General features: G+C 39.6%; 1 protein-coding gene across 3 annotated transcripts in view; it reads right to left on the bottom strand.

Moving 5' to 3' along the window:
- Positions 1–200: 200 nt before the first annotated feature.
- ACYP2 (acylphosphatase 2) overlaps positions 201–15,438 on the bottom strand; it is a 202,443-nt gene continuing 187,205 nt past the window's right edge. For all 3 annotated transcript variants that reach the window (XM_025354685.1, XM_025354684.1, XM_025354686.1), the window contains one exon: positions 201–657. Coding sequence is in view for 2 of the 3 variants with exons in the window: in XM_025354684.1 (XP_025210469.1) it covers positions 543–657 (115 nt within the window). In the remaining variant the exon portion in view is untranslated. The remainder of the gene's footprint in view (positions 658–15,438) is intronic.

Below are 15,438 nucleotides of genomic sequence, written 5' to 3'. Positions count from 1 at the left end.
AGCTCCAACTGAATAATGTTCACATTAACCAGAATTTTAAAAACTCTTTGTTGATAATATTTTATGGTTATATTGATCATCACATACATTTATTTCTAATTGCTGGTTCTTTTTAAAGAGTTTAATAACAAATTACTCAACTGTAGTAACAAATTATTCAGAGGATTTTATAATTCAACACAGACAACACTATGTGAAAATAATTTTTAAATGGTTAACTTTATTTTATGTCTCGCCAAATAACATGTCATATATGCTGTAATGTTCATTGAAATTAAAGATTCCATGAGACAAGTTTAAATTGTTCATACTAAATATTTTGTAATGACATTTTAATCTTAGCATACTACATTTTTGCTTGTTGAAAACATAGTTGAGTAAAATTATTTCAGTGTCAGACATTTTTAGTAACACAGTCGCTTAGCTTTCAGAACGGAAAGTTCCTTTTTCACCCTACTCTACTACTATTATTCTAGTATACATAGTCTTAAGAACATGTAGTATCTATTGTGCAGTATAAGCATTACAATTTTTCTCTTCTATTAGTATCTAATACTAAAATTAGAGTATTCAAGTTTAGAGATGGTTTTTTCATTAGAAAAGTTTGTGCGGTCAATGCGAGAACTAGGGCTTCCAATCTTGCTCAGCCAGGACTTCCTACAAAAAACAGATAAATAAATCAAATTAGCATACAAAGTACACATGGATCAGCTAAAATGATCCCACAGTAGGTATTAATGGGAGTTTACCTTTACTAAGCAACTTTTTGCATATATGTGATATTTAAATATGTTTACATTGTATATAGCACTCTAAGAATATCACAGAGTATAATGTATAATTAAATATGGACAAAGAAAATCTAATAAATTAAGCACAGTCAATTCCTGATGATTTTATATTAGGGTTATCCCCCGCCCACTGTTACCTAGCTCTTATACTCAAAACGATCAAAATATTTTTATAAGGAGCTTAGTAATAAAAACAATTTACTATTGTTTCCTCATTACTCAGCACGTGGTAGATGTTTCATATATTTGTATGTAAATATATATATATACACACACACACACATATATATGGTGAGAGAGATCCATACTAAAAGAATAAAGAAGAAACATGATTTTCCAAACACATTAAAGTAAGAAAAATTGCTCATCTACTTTTATCTATTCAAATACTGTTTCTTATCACAGATTAACAAAGCGATTGATTGTTAACAAAGGACAAGTTGAATGCTCTGAAATATTTTTCTGATTATTTAGTGCAATGGTTTATCTTATTAGTGATATCCATGTATTTAATTCATGCATTAGAGCACTTACCCAAGATGTTTCCTATATGGTTCGGGCCTATTATATATTGCTGACATCTCAGATAACACTGAGGATTTTCCAGAATCTTTCTACCTACTACTAATTAGTTGGGATGATAGATCTGTTGGGACTATGGGTTTATAAAATAGGGCTGTTTTATACAAATGATGGCTGTTATATCTGTTGCTGTTGTAGAAACATCCTATGAGTTTCCTCATATCCCCAAATTATTTCAGGTTGTGAAGCTAGGGCTGTATACAGCTATGCAGTATGATATGTGACAATCTTATATAACTTTAGATTTAAAATATTTTTTAGGTTAGCTGAAAATTCCTCTTAATCAGGCTAGAGAAGAATTCCAATGATTCAAATTGCTATTGTGCTTTTTAACCCTTTATTTGGATCTTATTTGTGACAGTTTTACTGGCTGAGGTTAATTTAGACTTCTTTTTCTTTTTCTTTAGCTCAATCAGTTGAAATCTTTAAAATGAAAATTTCATGTGTTGAAGGAAAAACTCAGTTCTTATGAAAAGGAGCTGATAGCTTCAACTTTACTAGTCACATCTTCTTGAAACCTCCTAGAAAAGAGAGACCACAAATAATACTGAAACCTAAAATTTATTAAGCACTAACAACTTTTTTATTTGAGGGTGGGGGGACAGGATCTCACTTTGTCACCCAGGCTGGAGTGCAGTGGCATGATCATGGCTCACTGCAACCTTGACCTTCAGGGCTCAAGTAATCCTCCAGCCTCAGTCCCCCAGGTAGCTGGGACTACAGGCATGCATCACCACACCTGGCTAATTTTTTTGAATTTTAGTAGAGACAAGATCTCACTGTGTTGCCTAGGCTGATCTCCTGGCCTCAAGCAATCCTCCCTCCTCAGCCTCCCAAAGTGCTGGAATGACAGGTGTAAGCCACTGCACTTGGCCAAGCACTAACAATTTGTTCGGCACTATGCTAAGTTCTTTACGTGTCTTTCATTCCACATATGAACCCTGTAAGTCATAGGCTATTATTGCCCCCAGTTATTGATGAGAAAAGAGAGACACTTAAGAGATAGTAACTTGCACAGGGTGGTTAGCAGAGTGGTTGTGAGGAGGATTCGGATTCTGAGTATATTTTGAAGATATAGTAAAAGTAGATTTGCTGACAGATTGAATGTGGGTGTGAGAAAAGGAGAGGAGTGAAGGATGACACCAGAGTTTTTGGTGTGAGTAACTAGTTGGATAGGGTTGTCATTTACTGAAATGGAGAGACTGTGAGAGGAGCAGATTTGGGGGAAGGGGAAGATCAGAGGCTCAGTTTTGGAATGTTACATTTGAGATGTCTGTTAGACATCCAAAGCGAGATGTTGAGTAGGCAGCTGGACCTACAAGTCTGGTTAGAGGAAATAAAATTTGGAATTTGTCAGCAGGTAGACAGTATTGAAAGCTATAAGATTGGCTGGGATCATCAAGAAAATGAATCTAGATAGAAAAGATAGGTCCAATGACTATACTTTGGGGGTTCTCCAAAGTTAAGTGCTCACGAAGCAGAGGAAGAACCAGAAAAGGAGGAGAATAAAGCATCCAGTGAGGTATGAGAAAAACTGGTGCCCAGGGAGCCCAATCAAGCCCTCAGGAAGTAAAGAGGGATCCACCAGGCCGATGCTGCTGGCAGGGCCAGTGAGGTGAGAAATGAGAACTGGCCATTGTGTTTAGCCACGTGGATGTCACCAGTGACCTTGGCAGGAGCAGTTGTGGTGGCATGAAAGCCATATTTGAATGGGCTCAAGAGAATGAGAAGGGAGAAAATGAAACCATGGAATCCGAGACTAGGACTACTGGGCATTGGAACTGCAATGACTAATCCACCTGAGCTGATAACTCAATGTATTGACCTAGTTGAGATACCTGCCTGTATCTTGTCCTTAACATCAGGGACTTCTTCCCCAGCCGAAAGTACGGCCTGGAGGAATCTATGCCACTGATGGGGCAGATGGTCATGGTGTTGGGAGGCTGGGCTCTGCTTCCCCTGGGGGAGGATGGCCACTTTGTGTCATGGCTTCATATATGCTTCCCCTATTGCTAGGAACCACTCTGCTTGATCTGCCTCCTCAGCTAGGAGTGTTCTGGTCACCTGTCACTTGGCAGGCCCTGAGACCTCACTCTCAAGTGGTGTTTTTGCAGTCAGCCTTTGGTAAGTGTGGCTCAGGTCTAAAGAGGGCAGAACTAAGAGTTATCCAAGCACTAAAATAGTCACAAAATTTCACAAAATTTATGGCTGATGAGAATGTGTGTGAAATATACATATATACATGCATGTATACATATACAGACACATGTGTGTATGTATACATACATATAAAATCACTCACCCTTAGTGTCAGAGCCACCTAACAGTACTAGTTAATACAATTCAATAAATATTTAAGTAGGACTTTATGCAAGTCATTCTAGATGCTGGAGGACATACATAGAGATTTAAAATGGAATTCCTTCCCTCAGTAACTTACATTCCAATAGAAGAGTCTGGAGAATAATAAAAATGGCCATAATGTTAAGGCAGAATATGATGGGCAGTGTGATTTATATTATACAAAGGGAGAAGGGAATTGGGGGGTTAACCTGGTCGAGGTTCTCACAGACATCTTGGTGACAGCAATGGCATTTGAGCTAAGTTTTAAAGAAGATATTAGTGTTTTTTTTCCCAAATCTTAGAATGGGAAATGCCAATTTAAGCATGACAGAAAACCAAGAAGCATAGGAAAAATGTTGGTAATGTTAGCAAATTTTAAAAATTCAAAACACTTGAATGACTGGAAGAAAGTCTTAAAGCCAAACAAACAGCAAACTGAAGAAACTTATTTGCAACTTTCTTACTCTACAAACGGTACTTGAAAATTAATATACGTATGGTATATGGTATATTACCAATATGTATGGCTGTGCAATAGAAAAATGTGCAAATAACACAAGCAAATGAAAGGGAAAGAAATATAAATAGCCAGTAAATAATATGTAAAATCATTCTTACTCATACGCATACTTTTTAAAAATACAAATAAAGCAAGAATAAGCCACCATCTGTCACTTATGGAATGGTAAGATTTAAAAACTTGATAACATCCAGTAGTGGCAGTTAGGGTGTAGTTAGGCAATGTAGAAAAGAGGCACTTTTCTACATTGGTGATGGGAGTGCAAATTTGTACAGCTTTTTGAAAGGGCAACTTGGTACTACCTAACAAATTATTAAATGTTCTCGTCTTACAAACATACTGTCATAAGGAGGGTACCCTGGGATTCAGGCTCTGAGATGATTAGCATGAAGTTAATCAGGGAGTGCTGTCAGGTTTAACAACTTGTGGAAGGCAAGGAAAGGAAAGGAGACAAGACTGGACTGAGGGAGAAGCTGGGCAATGATGCAGTCTCAATGAAGACCTTGGCCAAGACTTAAGGAGCTCTGAAACTGAGAAGACCCTTCAGAGTTGTCTCAAGTTAAGGTGAGAGGGCTGGTCTTTATATTCCCCACATTAACCCAGTCGTTAGAGGAGAGCTGCCCAGGGAAGAATACGTGAACTTTAGTGAGGTTACTTTCTTCTGCTGAGGCAATTCCTGAAGAAGGCTGATGGCTAAGGGCCATCTTCCAGCAGCACTCCTGGCATCTGGGGGACTGAATCCTTCAATCTTGAAAGGGAATCCGAGTGGTAGATCAGTGTCCTTTACACATACTCTCATAAGGAGCCAAAGAGAATGAATTGAAGATTCAAGCAAATGAGTGGTAATTGATGGAACAAGGCCCAGAGCAGTCAGAAGAAACAGGATCAAGAGATGAGTAGACTCATTTGGTATAGAAAAGAGGACACATTTTCTCTGTATGGAAGAGAAGACAGTAGATTTTAAAAACTGGAGAGCAATTTGGATAGGAAGAGGCATTCACATGAGATAGCTTCCATTTTCTCAGTGTGTGGGAGATAAGGTAATTTACTGAGAATAAGTGGGGTGGAGGAAGAGTTGAAGGATTGAATAAAGTGAAAAGGTGTAATAATCGCTAAAAGAGTTGACAAATGTTAAAGGAATTGTGAAAGAGCAATAAGGATCCTTAAAGTTAGTCTAGGTGACCAGGGACCTGCAAACACACCTGCCTGCAATGCAGTGTGCTCGTCAGATGCCTGTCCTGCAAGCAGGGTCCAAACCAGTGGGGCTTGGGATCAATGCCTGGGCCAGAGTTTTTTCAGTAGGGACAATCCATTTCAGAGGGCAGATTTAACAATTCAATCAGATGTTTCCTGGAGTGGGTGAAGGAGTGTGAGCCTCCCTATCCACCAATCTGCAGTGGATTTCTCTTTCGCCCTACTGCTGAGCTGTGGTCTTAGGCTTTTTTTTTTTTTTTTGAGACAGAGTCTTGCTCTGTCACCCAGGCTGGAGTGCTATGGCGCAATCTCGGCTCACTGCAATCTCCACATCCCAAGTTCAAGCAATTCTTCTGCCTCAGCCTCCTGAGTAGCTGGGATTACAAGCATGCGCCACCATGCCCAGCTAATTTTTGTATTTTTAGTAGAGATGGGGTTTCACTGTGTTGGTCAGACTGGTCTCAAACTCCTGACCTCGTGATCTGCCCATCTCGGCCTCCCAAAGTGCTGGGATTACAGGAATGAGCCACCGCACCCAGTTGGTCTTAAGTTTTCTAGGGTGACCATTGCATCTGGGAGCCTCTGATGTTGGTATCTTGATATCTTCCCTTGGACTGGTCATATTCTCCAGGCAAGATACACCCTATTTCCTGCCTAGAAGCTATGCGTCTGGTTATATGTGCCCTGAGAATCTGGGAAGAAGGTTAAGGCCTCAACATGCAGGGATTAACTTTTGATAAATCCCTGTTTTCAGCACTGCATCATTTTCTTAACTGTGTCTATAAAAATGAAACTCTGGCTGGGTGTGGTGGCTCACACCTGTAATCCCAGCACTTTGGGAGGCTGAGGCAGGTGGATCAGTTGAGGTCAGGAGTTCAAGACCAGCCTGGACAACATGGTGAAACCCCATCTCTACTAAAAAATATAAAAATTAGCTGGGAATGGTGGTGTGCACCTTTAATTCCACCTACTCAGGAGACTGAGGCAAGAGAATCGCTTGAATCTGGGAGGCAGAGGTTGCAATGAGCCGAGATCGCGCCACTCCCCTCCAGCCTAGGTGACAGAGTGAGTGAGACTGTCTCAAAACAAATGAACTCTGGCTTCTGCCTGAGCAGGCAGGGCAGCTGCTCTCCTGTTTGACATGGGGGACAACTGCTTAGTAAGCAGATTTGGAATCAGTACTCTTATTTTTAGCCCCACCTTCATGCCCACTTCCAGTGGCCTGAGCCTTGAGGGATTTCCACTGTGTTAACTGGACCATTTCTCTGCTTTGGAAGCCTGTAATGCTTACAATCAAATTTGCATTACCACCTGCTCATGTGTTTTCTAGTTTCCAAAGTTTTATTGCTGTAGCTTTATCTCCCATTATTTGTCCTTGTGGATGTTTTTAAGGGTTTTTAAAAACCATTTTTACTGATATTTAAGTAAGGTTGAGGAGGGAGCAGAGGCAAATGCATGTGTTCAAAATATGCCATCTTTATATGAAAGTATGGCTTTATCCTTTATATTTAAATCTTTCATACATCTGGAATTATGTGATTGCCTTATATGATAAAGATGTCTTAATTTTGAATAGACATTTCCCCCAGCATCTTTTACTAAATAACTTATCCTTTTCTACAGATTCCAAATGTAACTGTTATCTTACACTAAATTTGTGCATATGCCTGAGTCTGTTTATAGGCATTCTATTTGACCCCATTGACATGTTAATCCCTAAACCAGTACCAAACTGTTCTAATTATTATAGTTTTAGAATATATTTTAATGTCCATTAGTCCCTATACCCTCACCTCATTATTCTTCTAGTTTTAAATGTCCTTTTTTGTGTCATACATTCTATTAGAGTTCAGTATAATTTTATCCAATCCTTTCACATCCCCTTTTAAATCTAAAAATAATTTGAAGAGAAGTGGCAATTCTAACATTTGTCATCAAGAGTGAAAATTTTCTCCAGTTTTGCTCAAGTCTTTAAGTTTCTCACTAAAATTTTATAGTTTGTTTAATTCAGGTCCTGTGTATTTCTTGATAAATTTATACTCAGTTATATTTTTCTTGCTATTTTGAACAAGATGCTTTTTAATCATTATGCTTTTAAACAAGATACAGGAAAACTGGTGATCTCTTATATTGTAATCAGATGCCTTACTGAACTCCTTTAGTAGTATAATAGTTTTTCTCTTTCTTGGGGTTGCTAGGTAAACCACCCCATGTATTTTTCCTGAATTATTTTCCCCAAATTCATTCTGCTAGTTCATTTTACCACATTCGCTGGACTGCATAATTTTTTTGTTTGTTCATTTTTTGTTGTTGAGATGGGGGTCTCACTTTGTCGCCCAGGTTGGAACGCAGTGGCACAATAATAGTGCACCGTAATCTCGAACTCCTGAGCTTCAGCAATCCTCCCATCTCAGCCTCTCAAGTATCTGGGACTACAGGAATGAGCCACCATGCCTGGCTAGTTAAAAATCTGTGTGTGTGTGTGTGTGGAGATGGAGTCTCTGTATGTTGCCCAGGCTTGTCTTAAACTCCTGGCCTCAAGTGATCCTCCCACCTTGGTCTCCTAAAGTGTTAGGATTACAGGTGTGAGCCACTGCACTCAGCCACATAATTTCAAATCTCTTAGGCTATCCAGCCAGTTTGACTACTTGCCTTTCAGAAAATTTCTATAGTAAGTGTGCAAAGAAAGAAAGAAAAAACAGGAACAGTGTTCACCTACCCAAGGAGCCAACACAACCACAATACACTGCTCTGGTTCCAGCATATTTTACCTATAAGTTTAGTTTACTCAATAAATATTGAATGGATGGATGGGTAGGTGGATGAATTATATTTGCTTGAATGTCCCATTCAAGCAAGTGTTAATTGAAGTCTGGTATTTCTGCGGTAAATCTGAATCAGTTTTGTGTGCATGTATCTTTCAGGTATTTCTATTTAAGAAGGGTGGTCCACTGATAAGCTTACACAAACAAAACAGAAGGTTCAACTAGTAAAAATGAAAGGATAATAATGTAAACTAGAAACTTCTGTTGATAGAAGTCAGGTTGTTTGATAACCACGTGTCCCTCTTCACTCTAATACATTTTACATGCTTATGTAAAGGTTTTGAAAATGAAACTAATTTTTGTAAAGTCTAATTTTATTCCTTTACAAAAATCATGTTGCTTTTAATTATGAAGTAACAGTATAAGTGGAGATTTCACTATGGATGCATTTTTTCTATGTTTGATGAGGATCATAGACAGTGGTGAAGACAATTTTTTATGGAATGGAAAAGGACAATGATCTTGGGTGTATTACTTTTAATTATCCCTCAGGCCACCTTTGCATTAAGAAATAAATAAAACACAGTGCTGATAAATGTTAAATGACCAAGGAAAAATCTATTTGTGTAATAAACTAACTGTGCTATATTTTTTGTTCCTATACAGGCAGTCACTAACTACTAGTCCCCTCAGGGTTTCCACAGCATTCTCATCCTTTAGTACAGATGGCACGTATTTAGCCATCAAATACAGTAAGCACCACACATTTTTTGCTTTGGAAGCCAGCAGAGAGGCCAGCTGTGGCCTTCTAAAATGCACTTAGGTTTCTACCGTTCTAGGGCCTCCTCTTTGACTGCCCCTATGTGAAAACGGCCCCACCCCTACTCTGTTGCGTGCATCCTGACAGTGATCACATTCTGTAATTGCTGTGTTTATGTCATTGTCTATGTGTTTATTATATGCCTCTTCCACAATATAATGCAAATTCTAAGAAGGTGGCAGGATCAGGCTGGGTGCCGTGGGTCATGCTGTAATTCTAGCACTTTGGGAAGCGGAAGCGGGCAGATCACTTGAGGCCAGGAATGCGAGACCATCCTGGCCAACATAGTGAAACTCTGTCTCTACTGAAAATACAAAAATTAGCCAGGCATGGGGGTGGGTGCCTGTAATCCCAGCTACTTGGGAGGCTGAGGTACGAGAATTGCTCGAACTGGGGAGGCGCAGGTTGCAGTGAGCCGAGACCACGCCACTGCACTCCATCCTGGGCGACAGAGGGAGACTCTGTCTCACATACACACAGAAAGAAGGTGGCAGGATCGGTCTTACTATTAGATTCCCAACAGCTAGCGTGATGCCTGCTGATAGTGGGTACTCAATAAATACATATTCATAAATATGTACAATTATAGGTCAATTACAAATAAAATAAAACTTAAAAAAGAAACATCCCCCGACCCCGAAGAAATAAATGTATATTGAATGAATGAGCCTTTGTCATCTGCCTGCCTTCTTCAGGTCTACAGCTTCCATGCGTGGTAGGAGGGCGATTTCTAGGCACCTATACCGTCCACACATAGAAAGGGACCCTGAATGCTGCTTTTTAACTCTTTGATTTTTATCTCACAAAAAACAAAACCCTCACTTTTTAAAATACTCTGCAAGTTAGAGAAATATTTGCTCTTATTACAGAAACTCATAAAATATTTTATTCATGGTAGTCCCTTCTGAAGAACACAAGCAATGACTATATTCTTGCTCTTAAAGGACATTGGAGACCTATGGATTCAGGGACCTAGTGACCAGAATAGAAGCAGGTGAACCAAGATTACTTGTGCAATTGGTTCATTTATCTGTGCCAGCCCCCAATATTATTGCATGTTTTTGTGCTTGTGAGTTTATTCATTACATAAATATACATGGTAACTGGCTTTACCCAGAGTTCAAGGTAATTCTTACAACACCACAGAAGGGCCAAGTCCATCCTGCAAGCCGAGTCACATGACATGCCATCAGCTTCTGTCAAGTCCAGTGCACAGCTGTATATGCTCAACTATATAGTATAAAAATCCTTAGACATTTTTTCTTAGTATCTCAAAGATGTGCAAACATCTATTGTACTTATTGTATTAACTCAGGATATTTTACTCCTTTTTTTTTTTTTTTTTTTAAGAGACAGGATCTTACTTTGTCACCCAGGCTGAAATGCAGTGGTATGATCATGACTCACTCTGGCCTCAACCTCCTGGGCTCAGGGGATCTGGCCACCTCAGCTTCCAGAGTAGCTGGGACTATAAATGTGTGCCACCACATCTGGGTAATTTTTTAAAAAATTTTTTTTGTAGAGATGGGATCTCACTATGTTGCTCAGGCTGGTCTCAAACTCCTGGCCTTACGCACTTCTCCCACCTCAGCCTCCCAAGAGCTGCAATTACAGGAGTGAGCCACCATGCCCAGCCTCAAGATTTTTAAAGAGGAGAATCCTTTCTTTCAACATAATCTTGCACAAAGCCTTCATACTTACAGTAGACAAGTTTTTCTCTGAAGCAAGGGAATGGTTGGGGGCACATGTGTGTACTCGTGTGTATGTCCACCTGCAGATACCACCCCGCCTAGCCCTCTTGCTTCTCCAGTTGTACTGCAAGCACCTCTGAGGAATCCCAAGGGTTCTGAGGAACTCCATTTGAAAACTGCCCTATTAATCTAACACTAAGCAAAACTATAGTGGAGTGGAATATATGAAGAATTCACCCTGTGTAGAAATGGAAATCAACATAGGACTGTCTTTTCTATAATTCGAGTCAGTTAGTATTTCCTGTGTAGTAAGCTCCTGGGGTAATATTAAAAATTCCATTTAATATCCTTGTCTGAAACAGAGGTGAAATTAAAGCACTAGAAAGCTAACACTATCAATAATTCATAGTAGTTCTATTTCCTGGGACTAAAGGGGGGTGGCATAATACTTTCAGATGTCTCTTCAGCACCAGTATAAAATGAAGACCACAGCAAGAAAGGAGACAGTGAAAGAAAAAAAAAAAGACAGATAATGAATTAAAAGCTAATGTGACGCATGTTGGAAAATACTGAGTTGCCTGTCAATTTCAGGCTTTTAAACTAGCATTAATAATGGAAGGATAATGGATGATATATAAAATTTTTGCCATTCTCCTTTCTTTAACAAGTTTCCTTATTCAGTTACATGTGGGCAAATAATACCATAGACTCCTTTATTATCAAATGTTTTAATGTCTGAAATATTTGTCAGATATGTAGCCCACGATTAGTGAGTTCAGTGATTATCCAGGGAATCCTAAGCATCCATAATTAACCTAAGACCCAGATTCCTCATTTTTAAAATGATGACACTGCTACTCAACCCACTGAACTATTGAAAGGATTAGAGAGAATGTATGTAAATCACTTAATGCGACATCTGGTCATTAATAACTATGATTACAGTGTAATTATTTTCTGCCTTTGCCAAAGATGGTAGACAGCCTGTTTAGCAAGCTCTGTGACCCTCAGAGTCACATACTTCCAGTGCATCTCCACTAGTAAGACCTGTTGGTCTTGGCAGAGGTGCTTCTCATCTTGCAGTGGAAAATGACCCATCATTCAACCTCCTCGGCTGGGTGAGAGTCTGGAAGAGCCACTGAGGTTTGAGCTATGCCCAGGATTCTGAGAACCAGTTAATTGAATCAAAGGGCCTGGGAGCAGAGACGGCAGAACAAGTGAGGGGATGACTATAACCTGTAACTTCCCTGCCGCACCACAGCTTCTAGGTCAACACAGTGACAGATATCCTCTTCGTTCTGTTTTATTTGGTGGAACAGAATAGGTGCCGGCACAGTGGTAATGGATGGAAGTAGACTTTAGAGTCAGTGTGCTTAGGTGTGAGTCCAGCTACTACTTCCTGGTTGTGTTGGACAAGTTTCTTAAACTCTTAGTGCCTCATCTGTAAAATGAGGAGTATACTGCCTACCTCACAGAGAGTTGCTGTGAGGATTAAATAAAATAATCTGTAAAGTGTTTAACACTGTGTCAGGAAAACAGTAAATGTTCAATTTTAAGCTAATGTCAGGGTATAGTCAGGGTACAGTAGCAGGTAACTAAAACCACCTTAGCTACTTTAGAATGGAATTTAATATAGGGAATTAGGTACTTACAAAATAATTGGAAGAACTGGAATAAAAAATCTAGATTGGGCCTGTTGGAGCAACTCTGCAGAATTGACTGCTAAAGTATAAATGTTAAAACTGTGATTCTCATACAAGTATAAAATGACAAGTCACAAATATTTAATATACTAACTAATAAGGGAATCTGTAAGATGTTAAGTCCAGTTCAAAGGAGAATTCAGAGATACATACACAATCAGAAATGTTTAAATCAACTGGTTAATAGATGCAAAACTGGCGAAAATTCTACAGGACAGCACTGTCTGACTGAACCATAATGCAAGCCTCATCTGTAATTTAAATTTTCTAAGAGTCATATTTTAAAAAGTAAAAATAGTTAAAATTAATTTTAATAATATATCTTTATTTATTAATTTAACCCACTCTATCCAAGATATAATTACTTGAAGATGTAATCTATATAATACATACAATTAATGAGATATTTTTACATACTTTTTCATATTGAGTCTTTGAAATATGGTAGATATTTTATACTTATAAGACATCTCAATTCAAACTTGCCACATTATAAGAGTTCAATAACTACATAGCTAGTAGCTTTATTATTAGACCACGTAGCTTTAAGGCAGTAAAAATAATGTTTGGGATTATCTTTTCTTCAGGGCAAAAATCAATTTTATATCTACCAAAAATAAAATTTGTTTTGCTATGGATAAGAATTGTTTGTGGCTGGTCCTGCTGGTAATTTCAGAACTTTGGGAGTCCAAGGCAGGAGGATTGCTTGAGCCCAGGAGTTTGAGACCAGCCTGGGCAACAGAATGAGATCCTGTTTCTTTTACATTCAAATAAAATTAAAAAGTAAAAAACAAAACTATTTGGATTTCTATAGCTTGCTGCAAATAAATTTCTACCTTACAGAGTTGTAACATAGTGTAGTTAATAGGAAGTCACCAGTGCACACCCCTGTAGAATTAGAAAATTCCTAAAGTTTCTACCAGACAATATTAGAATTCTCCTGGAAGACACTGCCGATCTCTATGATCTAATTTCAAGCCTTGGACAATTTTTCCTGATAGGCCTATTAGGGGAATCAGGAGACTTCCAGGAAAAATATTGAGTTTATGAATATACTACCCTATCAGTCCAGGTATCAGGAAGGCACTACCAGAATTGTTGGCCCCAGAGCCACATGGGTAGATCCTCACACCAGCTAAATGGATGCCTCAGGCACTGCTGCCTCTCTGTCCACTGAACTCGGTTCCAAATTCAAATTTCACAGGAATACCTCTGATTAATAATGACTAAATCATATTTGAGACCCTTGCTGCAAAGGCAGTCAGGAAATGTAGCTCCTAGCTCTCCAGTGTCTGCAGTACATGAAAGATCGCAGGAGGAGTTTGGAATAGAGGTCGACCAAGCCAATATACCACATCTTCTGCAGCCATTATTCAGTTAAGAGCTTCATGAAATTCTTCACTCTGGGATTCAGAGGAATTATATTTTTTTGCTGGTCTGTATGGTGGCCACACTTATGTGGACCCTTTCTGATAGGGTTCTCAGCACTAGAACAGCATCCTGAGGAACACTAACATTGAAGGGTCAGGTGCAGAAGGAGAAGGCAACAGAGGACGTGTAGAAGGCATGACCAGAGAAGAGGGAGATGATAGCCACCAGTGTGTGCTGTTAGGAAAACCCAAGGTATGAGGTATTTTAAGAAGGGAGCAGTCAGTGTCCAAACGCTGCTGGGACCCAGGTAAAATAACTGAAAAGTGCTTTGGGGACCTCAGCAAGCTCAGCTTTAGTGAAGTGGTGGGGGTGGAAGCTAGATTTGCATGGTTTTAGAGTGAGGGGGAAGTGAAGAATCAGAGACAGCAAGAATAGATCATCTTTCGAGCTGTCTGCCTGTGAAGGAGAGGAGAGAAAGCAGCTGGATACATCTTTATGGTTCTGTTCTTGGCAAGGCAAGCCTGCCTAGATTTTAAATTCAATGCCTTCCAATATTTACGAGTGCCTTTGTCTCAGAAGAGCAATATTTGAGGAAGATTGCTTTGACGCCCAGTCTGGGATGTTCTCTCTTCCAGTTATGTTAAAATCGACTCCTACGTGAAGGCAAATGAAAAATGAGTTGGCCAGACACGCCTGCGTTTTCACCCTCACCCTGACCTCTCCACCTCCCAGCAAAAATGCTCCTAAACAAATTGAGTTGGGGCTGGGGGATGCCTGTTATCTGATAGAGAACTACTAGATAATTTACTGCCAAACTGTGGCCCACTCATAGCAGAGGTCATTATTTTAGGCATCACTTAAGCTTTGTTCCTGGCTCTATTTTATGTCCCCACCCTTGTTTTTATCCCTTTTCCATTTTAAATGTACACGCTCTTGTGTAATACACGCTTACAAATCACTTTAAATCCTGCTGGGAACACAGCGAGGCACAAACATAAAAAACTGTGTGTTTTCCCTGCTTGCTGATACTCTTTCTTTGATTTTATCATGGAAATAGTAGGGGTGGGGGAAGAGATTTATTTAAGGAGTTTTGCTTTACAGAGGACTTTGCTAGATACCTTTTCATTAAAGTGAGGCATGCAACGTTCTATGGTCATAAAAACCATGTGTCTTCAAGGCATCAGTCTCTGTGGCCATGGACTCGGAGACCAAGCCAGGCAGCCGGGGCCTCACCCGGGGAAGCTTCAGGCTGCATCGATCGCGGGGCGGCGGCGGCCGGGCACCCACCGGCTCCGACCTCTGCGCAGAGGAGAGAGTGCACGGCCTCAAAGGGAAATTCATAAAGCGTCACCCTGACAGGCCTGATTCAATTTGCGCACAAATGAGTCAAAAGAATAGTGCGAAGGTGAGATGGAAAGGCGGCTAACGACACAAGAACCGCTAGAAGAAGAGATGTGCTAGATGGAAAAGGAGAAGCAAAAATTACATTTTAATGGAAAGACGACTGTTGGGTTGTGTGTTAGACGCTGGCGGTGTTGAGCATATTACATGTGGTTAACCCTGAAGATGGGGGCTCTCAGAATGCCTTGAAATATTTGACAAGAATCAAAAATAATGAAGCCCTTCTTTATGGACATGTCTCATCGTTCGGGAAACGG

The sequence above is a fragment of the Theropithecus gelada genome, chromosome 13, assembly GCF_003255815.1.
Source record: "Theropithecus gelada isolate Dixy chromosome 13, Tgel_1.0, whole genome shotgun sequence".
Taxonomy (NCBI): Eukaryota; Metazoa; Chordata; class Mammalia; order Primates; family Cercopithecidae; genus Theropithecus; species Theropithecus gelada.
Note: the sequence above shows the minus strand (reverse complement) of the source record. Positions and strands in the feature narration are given on the sequence as shown.